Genomic DNA, 13,030 nt, shown 5'->3' on the forward strand with positions numbered 1-13,030 from the left:
CTGTTCAGTTTTCCCAAACCCATGTGTTGAAGAGACTGTTTTTTGTCTTTTCCGAAGATTAATTAACCATATAATTATGGGTTTATTTCTAGGCTTTCTATTCTGTTCCATTGATCTATGTGTCTATTTTTGTACCAATACTATACTATTTTGATTACTGCAACTTTGTAATATAGTTTGAAGTCCAGAGTTGTGATGCCTCCAGCTCTGCTTTTCTTTCTCAAGATTGCTTTGGCTAGTGGCTCTTGTGGTTTCGTACAAATTTTAGGATTGTTTGTTCTAGTTCTGTGAAAAATGCTTTTGGTAATTTGATAGGGATTGTATTAAATGTGTAGATTACTTCAGGCAGTGCAGACATTTTAACAATATTTGTTCTTCCAGTCTGTGAGCATGGAATGTCTTTCCGTTTCTTTGCGTCATCTTCAATTTCTCTCACCAGTGTTTTATAGTTTTCAGAGTACAGGGCTTTCACCTCTTTAGTCAGGTCTATCCTTAGGTATCTTATTATTTTGGGTGCAATTGTAAATGGAATTGTCTTTTAATTTCTCTTTCTGCTGCTTCATTATTGGTGTATAGAAATGGAACAGATTTCTGTACATTGATTTATATACTGTGACTTTACTCAATTTGTTTATCAGTTCTAACAGTTTTTTGGTGGAAGCTTTAGGGTTTTCTATATGTAGTATCATGCCATCTGCAAATAGTGAAAGTTTACTTCCTCCTTACCAATTTGGATTCCTTTTATTTCTTTTTGTTGTCTGATTATTGTGGCTAGGACTTCCAGTACTATGTTGAATAAAAGTTTTGAGAGTGGACATCCTGGTCTTGTTTCGTGACCTTAGTGGAAAAGTTGTTTTTCCCTATTAGGGATGATGTTAGCTGTGGGTTTTTCATAAATGGCCTTTATTATATTGAGGCATATTCCCTCTAAACCTACTTTATTGATTTTTTTTAAAGATTCTTATTTATTTATTTTTCGGAGAGAGAGAGAGAGAGAACACAAGCAGGGGGGAGCGGCCGGCAGAGGGGGAGGCAGGCTCCCCGCTGAGCAAGGAGCCCAATGTGGGACTTGATCCCAGGACCCTGGGATCATGACCTGAGCCAAAGGCAGACACTTAACCGACTGAGCCACCCAGGTGTCCTGTTGAGGGTTTTTTTGTTTTTGTTTTTGATTTTTTAATCATGAATGGATGTTGTATCTTGTCAAATCCTTTTTCTTCATCTATTGAAATGATCACATAGTTTTTATCCTTTCTCTTGTTGATGCGATGTATCATCTCATGTAGATTGATTTGCAAATATTGAACCACCTTTGAAACCCAGGAATAAATCCCACTTGATCGTGGTGAATTATTTTTTAAAATGTATTGTTGAATTCATTTTGCTAGTATTTTATTGAGAACTTTTGCATCTATGTTCATTAGGAATACTGGGCTGCAGTTCTCTTTTTTTGGTCTGTGGTGTCTATCTGGTTTTGGTATCAGGGTAATCCTGGCCTCATAGAATGACTTTGGAAGCTTTCCTTCCTTTTCTATTTTTCTATTTTCTATTTTTCAGAATAGTTTCGGAAGAATAGGTAGTATCTCTTTTTTAATTATTTGGTAGAATTCACCTGTGAAGCCAGCTGGTCCTGGACTTTTTGGGAGTTTTTTGATCTGGATTCAATTTCTTTGGTGGTTATCAATCTGTTCAAATTTTCTATTTCCTCCTGTTTCAGCTTGGTAGTTATGTTTCTAGGAATTTATCCATTTCTTCTAGGCTGTCCAATTTGTTGATGTATAGTTTTTCATAATATTCTCTTATGATTGTTTATATTTCTGTGGCGTTCATTGTTATTTTTCTCTCTCATCTGTGATTTTATTTGTTTGAGTCCTTTCTCTTTTTTTCAAAAGTCTGGCTTTATGATTTTTAAAATATTTTTCCAAAGAACGAGCTCCTGATTTCATTAATCTGTTCTATTGTTTTGTTTTGTTTTTAGTTTCTATATGATTTATTTCTGCTCTAATCTTTGTTATTTCCTTCCTTCCGCTGGTTTTTGGTTCTGTTTGTTGTTCTCTTTCTAGCTCCTTTAGGTGTAAGGTTAGGTTGTTTTTTTGAGATTTTTTTTCTTTTTTGCGGTAGGCCTGTATAGCAATATATCCACTTCCCTCTCATAACCATCTCTGCTGCATCCCAGAGGTTTTGGACTGTTGTGTTTCCATTTCCATTTGTTTCCATGTATTTTTTGACTTCTTCTTTTGTTTCCTGGTTGACCCATTCATGGTTTAGTAGTATGTTGTTTAACCTTATGTATTTGTGGTCTTTTCAGATTTTTTCTTGTGGTTGATTTCTAGTTTCATAGCATTGTGGTCAGAAAAGGCACATGGTATGACTTCAATCTGCTTGAATTTGTTAAATTTTGTTTTGTTTTGCTTTGTTTTTTTATGGGCTAATATGTGATCTCTTCTGGAGAATGTTCCATATGCACTTGAAAAGAATGGGTATTCTTCTGTTTTAGGTTGGAATGTTCTGAATATATCTGTTAAGTCCATCTGGTTTAGTGTGTCCTTCAAACCACTGTTTACTTGTTGATGTTCTGTTTAGATAATCTGTCCATCAATGTAGTGGGGTGTTAAAGTCCCCTACTATCATTGTATTACCTATTCATTCCTTTATGTTTTTATTAACAGTTCTATGTATCTGGGTGCTTCTGTGTTGGGTACATAAATATTTCTAATTGTTATATCCTCTTTTGGATTGTCCCCATTATTATTATATAGTCCTTTTTGTCTCTTGTTACAGCTTTGTTTTAAAGTCTGTTTTGTCCCATATAAGTATTGCTACTCTGGCTTTATTTTGCCCATTGTCCACTATTTTAAAACTTTTTTTTTCATATGTTTTTTTCCACATTTTTTTTTTAGTTGTTTAAGGTACTAGGGCAAGTCCCATATCAGTTACTCTTTCAGAGGCAGAAGCAGAAGTCCATTCTGCGTACGGTTTTTTGTTTTGTTTTGTATTTTTATTTTTTGCTTTTGTTTAGTTCTGTGTTTTAATCCTGTGTTTCTGACTAGACTTCCACTTTTCCCCTTACAATACAAATTCATTCACCTTGTTTTATACTCTCATTTAAAAGAGATATTAGAGGGGCGCCTGGGTAGCGCAGTCGTTAAAGCGTCTGCCTTCCGCTCAGGGCGTGATCCCGGCGTGCCGGGATCGAGTCCCACATCGGGCTCCTCCGCTATGAGCCTGCTTCTTCCTCTCCCACTCCCCCTGCTGTGTTCCCTCTCTCGCTGGCTGTCTCTCTGTCACATAAATATAAATAAAATCTTTAAAAAAAAAGAGATATTAGAAGTGCAGAAATTAGTTTTAATCATTTGAACATAAGCACTGTGGTGACTGAAAATATAGACTTTCAAAAAGGCTTTCCCCAAAAGTGCATACCTTTGAAAAAAAAAAAACCTGTAGTTGGATACAGTAGCTCTTTGTATAATTTAACCTGCTTACAAAGCTGTTTTCATCTATAGAGTTGTATTGTTTCTACTGTTACCAGTTATTTCTAAGCACAAATTTTTTTTTATTATGATGTTAGTCACCATATAGTACCTCCTTAGTTTTTGATGTAGTGTTCCATGATTCATTGTTTGTGTATAACACCCAGTGCTCCATGCAATACATGCCCTCCTTAATACCCATCACCTGGCTAGCCCACCCCCCCCACTCCCTCCCCTCTGAAACCTTCAGTTTGTTTCCCAGAGTCCGTAGTCTCTCGTGTTCATTCCCCGCTTTAAGCACAAATGTTTTCGCAATCAATATTAGCAAGCAGAGTAAACATGCTTTGAAAGGCTCAAAATACAAATGTAAGCTAATACTCCAAACGTTTTTATTCTGCACAAGGGCACATGGCCTCTAGTGTTCCATTCCCTAGCTTGCTCTCCCTTCCCTGGGCTGCTACTATGGAAGCCTTTTTCAGATAGGGTTGAGGGGTTCCATTTGTCATTCTGTCTTTCGTATGGGATTCTGCCTAAGGTAATTTGGCATCTCCTGTCCCATTTCTTTTGATATTTCCTACTTACAGTTAAAACGCAGTATAGATTTTGGAGTCAGACAGACTGGAGTAGTTCAAATATACTGGACTTCATCAAAAACAAGGAGCTGCTACTATTGTAACTTTCATCCTCTAGATTTTATTTAAAATAATTTTTGGCTCAAATACTACAGATTTGTAAAGAGCATTTTACCTTTATAATATTCTCTACACTTATTACCATAGCTTAAAATGCCAGTGAAATAAACATGCACTGAGTTTAATGCCCCAGCAATTAGTGCCATGTAAGGTTAGAGTATCCAATGTCAAAAGAAAGACTAAATCAGTAGGCTCAAGATGTCTTCCCATAGGTTTCTTTTATCTTTTTTTTTTCCTGAGGTGACATTCACTAACATCAAATCAATTATTTAAAAGTGTACGATTCAATGGCATTTAGTATATTCATGATGTTGTGTGACCACCATCTCTGTCTAGTTCCAAAAGTTTCATCACCCCAAAAGAAGATCCTGTACCCATTAAGCAGTCAGTACCCGTTCCCTTCTCCCCTAGCCCCTAGCAACCACCAATTTGTTTTCTGTCCCTATAGATTTACCTATTCTAGGTATTTCATATACATGGAATCATATAATGTGTAGCCTTTTATATCTGGTTTCTTTCATTTAGCATATTATTTTTGAGGTTCATCAATGTGTAGCATATCGCAATACTTCATTCTTTTTAAGGCAGTATAATGTTTCATGGTTTGGATATACCATATTTTGTTTATCCATTTATCCATTGATGTACATTTGGGTTGTTTCTGACTTTTTTGACCATTGTGAATAGTGCTGCTATGAATATTCGTGTATGTGTATTTGAGTACACGTTTCCAATTCTTTGGGATATATACTGAGGTGTGGGGTTTCTGGGTCATGGTAATTCTGTGTTTGACTTTTGGGGGATGCTTTTGGCTTTTTTCTCCAAGGGGAAAGGCACAATCAAAGAAATGGGAGCTAAGAATTCGTGTAAGCCATGCAGTCAACCCAATTTTTGTCTCTCCCATTCAGCCAACCCTTTACCTTTCACCTCTTCTACCAGCAGAGAAAGATGAGTGCTGTGGGTCCCTTACACCTCTGGCCTCTGTCCCATAGGGTTGTGTCTGGCTGTCCCTGGGAAAACTGTGAGGTGGTGCACCATCTCAGATCATGAGGCCAGTAAGTGCTCCAGTTTCAGTGACAATATGAGAAGAGTCCTTCCAGTGGATGGTCCTCACGTCACCTGTGTGAAAAGAACGTCTCACCTTGAATGTATCAAGGCCATCATGGTAAGCTGCAGCTGCCTACAGGAGAGTCAAAGAAAATCCATCCTTCCTTTTTCTGTGCTTGTTACTGTTTATTGCTTCAGAGCAACTTTCTTCCCACAGGAGCTAGACCATGCTTTAGAGGAGAAAGAAATAAGCTGAAGTCCTGAAAGTACAGGGACTGTGTGTAGAAAAAAATAGAGGTGTTCAACATACATTAATAGTAAAAACAATAATAGTAATTAAACAACTAATTAAGAAGGATTCAATGAAAATGCCTGCGGTAAAGCAAAGCCAGAATTGCACTGGGAATCTATAAAGAGTCAGAAATAAATAAGCTGTAGTTTCACCTTTATCACTTAACATTGTTTTTGGAATTTCCCAGTAATGCAATAAGATACAAAATGGATATGAGATAGAAAGAAACAAATAAAATATCAATATTTTCAGATGATTACAAACCTGGAATGTACAGTAGGATCAAGAAAAATATTACTATAATTATTTATTAATGAATAAATTAGTTGGGCAAAGATAAACATATTCACGATGTCATTGTCATATATCAACAGCCATTAATTGGGGGAAAAGTAGCCCAAAATTGGGACTCATTCATTTAAAACAATATGCTGTAATTCTATTACAATATATTTCTACTATAATATAATAGAAAAATGTTTCAAAAAAAAAACATAGGAGGGATCTGCAAGATTGTTATAATACAAAAGCCTAGGACAAATGAACAATATTTATTAATGAATTAAAACATATGCCATATTCCTAAATGGGAAGACTAAATATCATGTACTTGTATATTTTCCCAAAGAATAAGTTAAATAGAATTTTCAAAATTTCAAAATGTATTTCAAAATACAGTCTTTTTAAAAAAATCAATTGAATAATTACAAAATCCTAAGAAAAAGCACATGGATGAGAATATAAATAATTTTATGAAAAAGAAAATAAGCAAGGGAGTTGCTGAGACCTACCTGAAACTATAAAATATTAAAATAGCAGTGTTACAGAGACCAGGTCCTGGTGTAGATGTAAGAGACCTGGAAGAGAACAAAATTTACACATATTTGCATCTTTCTTTTTTTTTTTAAAGATTTTATTTATTTATTTGACAGAGAGACAGCGAGCCAGATAGGGAACACAAGCAGGGGGAGTAGGAAAGGAAGAAGCAGGCTTCCAGCGGAGGAGCCTGATGTGGGGCTCAATCCCATAACGCAGGGATCACGCCCTGAGCCGAAGGCAGACGCTTAACGACTGTGCTACCCAGGCGCCCCTGCATCTTTCTTTACATACATTCATCCATCTACTTGTCTATGTGATAGGATACAGATGTCAACTACAGTCACTATCCAACATCAGGGCACTAGGACCCCAGGTTTAATAAATTTAGGTAAGATACATGTAGATTTACATAGATATGTATGATAAGGCAAACTTTCTAAACAGATGGCTGAGAAAAGATTCTTTAGCGGGACAACTGGGTAACAGCAAAAAAATCAAGTAAAATATTTAATCCATTTACCAAAACAAGCTCTCAGTTTGACTCAATTTGACTAATATAGATAAATATCACAAGATAAATTGCAGAGGTAGATAAACTTGGAAATGTAAAAATTATAAATCTCTAACAAAAAAACTTTTAAAGCCTTAAGCATATGAAAATATATTCACATCAGCTATGACACAACAGCATAATGCAAAAACTAGATAAAGATGTCATTTTAATTTATAAGAAATGCTCAAGAATAACAAGCTATAAACAAACCACTCACAGAAAAGAAATTACAACTAATAAATGATACAAACAACAAAGGAAAAATGGTTCATCCTTTTTAATAATCAAATGCAAATAAAACCATTTCTTAAAGTAACAGTTTATACCTAAAAATGTAATAACATCTCTTAAATGATAACATTTCTTGCTGGTAGGTTTCTGTGACGTTAGAATACATTGCTATTGGCATTATAAATGATAAATTCTGTGTCATTTCTGGAAAATAATTTGGAAATATTCAGTAAGGGTCATAAACATGCACACATTTTTATTTATTTTTCTCTAATTCATCTATGAGTGGGGGGGAATGATTTGTTACAAGAGTTTGACCTTATGCAATCGTGGGAGCAGGTTGAACAGTCTCTATGACACTACTGTCTTTGCATCTGCTCTTGGAGCTTGAGGAGGAAGCAGCCAGGAAGGGAAGATGTATGTAACGTGAGGGAAGATCAAGAACAATCTGGAACCTCAGTCATGACCTGGAGCCCAGGTGTGAACTGAAGTCCTGGTCTGTTACTGCTTGTGACCTTGACGGTGTTCCCTAGGTCCAGTGGCCTTCCTGTCCTTTTACCTCTGTGCTAACTCCCTCCTTTTCCCAAGTTAATTTAAGTTGGGTTCTGATACATGCAACCAATAGAATATTAATTATATATAATACATACATATATAAATACATGAGTATGAATACATATGTAAGAAAAAGAGGGAATGGGGGAAAAAGGAGGCAAGTATATAGAGATGTAGCACTAAATTCGGAAAAAGCCAGGTTACTTCAAATGTTGATTAATAAATGAATTTAGGGGCACCTGGGTAGCACAGTCATTAAGCGTCTGCCTTCGGCTCAGGGCGTGATCCCGGCGATCCTGGATCAAGTACCACATCGGGCTCCTCTGCTGGGAGCCTGCTTCTTCCTCTCCCACTCCCCTGCTGTGTTCTCTCTCTTGCTGGCTATCTCTCTGTCAAATAAATAAATAAAATCTTTTTAAAAAATAAATGAATTAAAACCTGATTTCCATGATGAGTTGAGAAATGATCCACTCTCATTTCTGAGAAGAGGCTGTGAGGTTGCTGTTTCTCACGAGAAGGAAGGAAGGCTGGGCTGACAGATACTTGAAGAGGGAATCCAGATCTGTGAGTGCAAACCATTTCTTATGGATAGAAATATTTGACAATTCATTCACTCACTTATCCAAACATTTATTGAACACCTACCTGTAGTAGGTATTTCTCGAAGTTCAGCAGGAACTTTCAGCAGGAAAACACATACACACACACACACATATACATGTCCACGCCTTGATAGAGCTTACATTCCAAAGAGGAGGGCAGGCTGTAAACAATGAAAGTTGTGTCAGGTGGTTGATAAGGGTTAAGGAAAAAACAAAGGGGAGTCAAGCATTTATGTATGAGGTGGTAGTTTTAAGATGTGGTTGGAGAGAACCTGGCTGAGAAGGTGATATTTGAGCGGACACTAGGGAGGGAAGGGGGTCTGACCCATGCAAGTGTCTATGGGTCAAACATCCCTGGCAAAGGGCTAGGTTAGGAGCTCCTTTCATGGTCTGGTCTCTTCTCTTTCAGGCAAATGAAGCAGATGCTGTGACCCTTGAAGCAGGTTTGGTGCTTGAGGCAGGCCTGCCCCCCTTCAACTTGAAGCCTGTCGTGGCAGAATTCCAGGGGTCAAAAATTGGTGCGTTCTCTCTGGGGCCGCAGGTCTCTGGTTTGACCCTGCTGTCATGGGGTGTGGGGAAGGCAAGGGTCCCTGTCAACATTACACCTGAAGGGAACAGAATTGCTGGAGCTCTTTGGATGGAAGAGGGCTGTCATCTACACTGACACACAAGGGCTGGAATGTTGACTCTCCCTGGGAAACTGTGAACTGTGTGCATCCTGATGGAAGTGTCTTTGGTCCTGCTGGATAAGTGGGGGCAGTGCTGTCTGGGGTGCATCGCCTGCCCAGTGGGGCTGCACCACTGAGAGGCCCATGTCTGGAGACACACAGATCTGGACAGCCTCTTTCCTGTGCTGAGTCCCCTGCAGGTACTAGAGAACATGGGTCTGTGAATGCCGTGAGGAGAGTTTTTTGGGGGGGGAGTCGAAGAATAAGGCTTTGCTTCTTCCCCATACTTGTCCACTAGTGTCATCAGTGTGTGTGAGCACAGCCCACCTCAATCAGACTCCAACTTGCAGAGCCCTGGCAAAATCCCGGGGTCCCCCCTGCATCCTTCCTCTCAGACCTTCGCCTTTGTGTCTGGGCTGCAGACGGAGAAGCAGAGAAGGGAGAAAAGCCTTTGGGGGAGAAGCATAACATCACAATGACTGAGAGCTGGAGATCTCCCTGAGAATGCCCTGCAGACCCTGTAATAGCTGGTGGGCCCCACCCCCATGTCTCCACTGGCTTGGAGGGGCTGGCAGAAAGGCACTACTGTTTATTGTCTTGAAAAGGGACTCCGCCCCCCCCTCCTGTTTCAAAGGCTTTTCTCTTTTCCTTTTCTACCTGTTCATCAGGGGATGGTGCAGATCCTAGGATTCCTTAAAGTTGCCTGTTGCACACACTCTGAAAGATTAGTTAGCAACAATGTGGTATCTTCCTTTAGCCCTTCTTTCTCTCTGCTCCTTTGCAGATCCACAAACCTCCCATTATGCTGTGGCCATGGTGGAGAAGGGCAGTGACGTCCAGCTGAAACAGCTCCAAGGCAAGAAGTCCTGCCACACGGGCCTAGGATGGTCTGCTGGGTGGTACATCCCCATCCGGACACTTCTTCCTTCTGACTCTGTTGGAGAAGGTAAGCTGGCTAAAGTCGGGTGCCATTAGGCAGGACTCCTACTCCAGTTGCCCACAGGGACTGTAGTGGGACCATACAATCACTATTAGGTGTACCAATTTCACGAACTGCAAGATGAGATGAGGACAACCTTCTTTAAATGTGACTATCTGGGTTTGCTGCAGCAGCAACCTTTGGGAGCGGGCAGCTGAGTCTTCTCTCAGCAAAGGTACCTTGGTCTATGAGCTCCTGACAGCCCCATACCCATAGTAGTCCCAGTGGTTTGGCTTGGCAAGGGCCACCACTGAGACTCATGAGAAAGGGGAACTCCCTTCTGGCTTCCCAGGAAGGCTCACTAGGGATTATAGCCAAACCACCAGCAGTTAGGCCTCAGTGCTTGGGGTAAGGGCTTGGGATGGGGGCAAGAAGAGAGGCGTGGTCTGGAGCCATGCTTTTTTTATGTGTACTTCTTGTTCAGTTATGATGAGCCAAAGGAGCCTAGGGTGCCTCTTGAGCCCTTGGAAGATGATGGCCAAATCTTTCTGTACTTTTGAGGCCTGCCAACTCTGCAGCATTCATGTTTTGCCTGTGATAGGGACGGGGGCTACTGGGGTCAGATGGAGTGCTATAGCTTGGGCCATAGCTCTGACCCTGTGTGCCTTTTCTTGGGGTCTCCCTCGCCTCAGTGTCAGACATTGCTGGAATGTCTGTGTGAAAGCTTGTGAGGTGGCTGTTGTCATACCCCCCTACCCACCACCGGGCAAGTTATCCCAAGCCCCTCCCATGGATTCCTGGAAGAGGAATCCCCATAAACTACCACAGCCCCTGGACCCAAAAGGGAGAGGGATGGGTGAGACCATGTCCTGAGGTAAGGAAAGATGGTCAGGGTCCCCTGCTGTGTCTGGGGTTCTGCCTGCCACATCTAGAGACTCCATGGTGGTGAGTTAACAAGGTGAGTGGCACTGGGATTGCAGCTTGGTTCCGTGTAGGTCAGCCGCCCTTGTGTCTTGAGTGGACAAGCTAGGAAGCATCTGGGGGGCTGGAGCCCCAGGATGATGCATTAGTGTGATGCCTGAACACATGGGGACCCCAAGCCATCCATGTCCTCGGCTACAGGCACTGTTGGCCACCTTTACACATCTGCTTCCTCAGGATGGTCCTGGGAAGTGTGTGCAGCCTCATGGGCTCTCACGTAGGGCCACTCGCTCACACATATGTGCAACTTGGAGAACCCCAGCCGGTTCATGCCCTGAGGTCCTTATGTCTGTGTTAAGCAGCCACAGCAGAAATGGCCAAGTTCTTCTCCGGCAGCTGTGTCCCCTGTGCAAACAGGGAGGTGTTCCCCAAGCTGTGTCAACTGTGTGCGGGGAAAGGGACAAACAAGTGTGCCTGCTCCTTCCAGGAACCATACTTCGGCTACGCAGGTGCCTTCAAGTGAGTGGGGACACCACCCCTCCTCCCCGCTCCTCCTCACTCTGATGGCATGGAAACTAAGGTATAGGGAGTGGACAGGGCCTGCCCAGACCACCTAGGGTGTCAGCGTGAAACCCAGGGTCCTGAGTGCCTCCCATGGCCTGCCCTCACTCCTAACCATCCTGAGGAGCAGTCTTCTGTGTGGGAGCCCCTCTTCTCTCCCTACAGCCTAGGGTCCGTGTGTTACCTTCCCGGACCAAGGAGACCTAAAGGGACAAAACTATCTGGGACTCTGGGATTCACAGACACAGGCTTGGGCTTCCAGCTGGGCCAAAGGCCAGGACCTCCCGGCTTGCTTCTTTCTCCCTGAGCATCTCCCTGTGTCATGAGCATGCGCCTGCCTCTCCCCACCTCCCTCTCAGGCCCCTGCAGGCACCTCTCCGTGTCTGTAAGAGACAAAGCTACTGCTCCAAACCAGAACAGAACTGTCCAGAAATCCAAGGCTGTCCTGAGTTTTTATCCTCCATATTAGGCTTTAAGCCTTTATTTCAAAACCAAACAAAACCAAAAAACGCCAAAAGAACAGTCGCTTTAGGCTGCTTTTAAAGGGGAAGGTGAGGGTCCTGCCTTCACATCATCCCTCCCTACAGTTACCTGGGTTGTGGCTTACAGAGCTCCTGCCTGCTTCAGACCCAGCTTGGCTGTAGAGGTATGACAGCCCCTCAGATAGGGCCATGGCCTCTGAGGACGCACTGAAGCCTGGGAAACTGTGGGCAAAGCCCTATGAGCCAGTGGTCAGGGCAGAGCCTCACAGGGGTTGCACAGGGCAGGGGTGAGCCCAAATCACGGGAACTGGCCTAATGATTGCTGTCTTGTTGTTCAGGTGTCTGCAGGATGGTGTAGGGGATGTGGCCTTCGTGAGGCATACGACCGTGTTTGGTAAGTGTTGGATGGAGGAAGAATCACGTGAGCCATACGCTGACCAGGGGAGCTGGTTCTTGCCTGAAAGTTTCCCCGCATTTAGAGATGGATGATGACAAGACCGTTAATGAAATAGAGTTTCTGTATAAAAAACATTTCTGTTACTCGTACTTTGCTTAGTGTTCAATTTGTTCAGCTTGTAAATCTACTAAACAAATTTTCTGAACATTTAAACAGCATTTACCAATTAATAAAATGAAACAAGTTTTAATAATTCAATTCTCTCAGCCACTGCAATATCCATTTCAAATGTAATCACACTCTCTGAATGCTTCAGTGTAAATGGTTCCTAAGTGCTATAAACACCTTAAACAAACAAATTATAATTATTTCAGAACTGACGAGCATGCCTACAATTAGATGTATTGCAAAGCATTATTACTGTGGACAAAAATATATTTCTTTTTTGTTTCTACGTTTAAAAAAACCCTTTAAAGAGTTTTGATCAACATCAGAAAGAAATGAAAAAGCAACATAAATTTCAGACAAGTTGAAGTTACAGAATCTGGGTTTTGTTTTGTAACCAATTAAATTTCTATCAGATACAGAATACACCTGTTATCACTCAAGATATTTAAACCAAATGTATATTCAGAATGCTAAGTTCATTTTTAAGATAAATTCTACCTCAAGGGGAATTTTAAGTCCTCACTTTTTACGTGGGCCTTAGTTTCTTACAACCTAATGCCTTTCTCTAGCATGAAATAGGAGCTTGATGTCCTTTGTTCCCTTGTTCAGCCATTCACAATTCACTGTCCCTTCATTATTACACACTGACCTGG

At 41.2% G+C, this 13,030-nt stretch overlaps 1 protein-coding gene across 2 annotated transcripts in view; it reads left to right on the forward strand.

The window, feature by feature from the left end:
* Window positions 1-13,030, forward strand: part of LOC123788389 (inhibitor of carbonic anhydrase-like) — a 44,011-nt gene that overhangs the window by 8,742 nt on the left and 22,239 nt on the right. The window contains exons 2-6 of one of the 2 annotated variants that reach the window (XM_045791789.2): window positions 5,155-5,327; window positions 8,671-8,779; window positions 9,714-9,875; window positions 11,129-11,288; window positions 12,151-12,206. In XM_045791789.2, coding sequence (XP_045647745.2) covers window positions 5,155-5,327; window positions 8,671-8,779; window positions 9,714-9,875; window positions 11,129-11,288; window positions 12,151-12,206 — 660 coding nt within the window. The remainder of the gene's footprint in view (window positions 1-5,154; window positions 5,328-8,670; window positions 8,780-9,713; window positions 9,876-11,128; window positions 11,289-12,150; window positions 12,207-13,030) is intronic. The other variant, XM_045791790.2, reaches the window with a different exon arrangement.

This window comes from Ursus americanus, chromosome 20, assembly GCF_024610735.1.
Source record: "Ursus americanus isolate L20-20 chromosome 20, mUrsAme1.1.p, whole genome shotgun sequence".
Lineage (NCBI taxonomy): Eukaryota > Metazoa > Chordata > Mammalia > Carnivora > Ursidae > Ursus > Ursus americanus.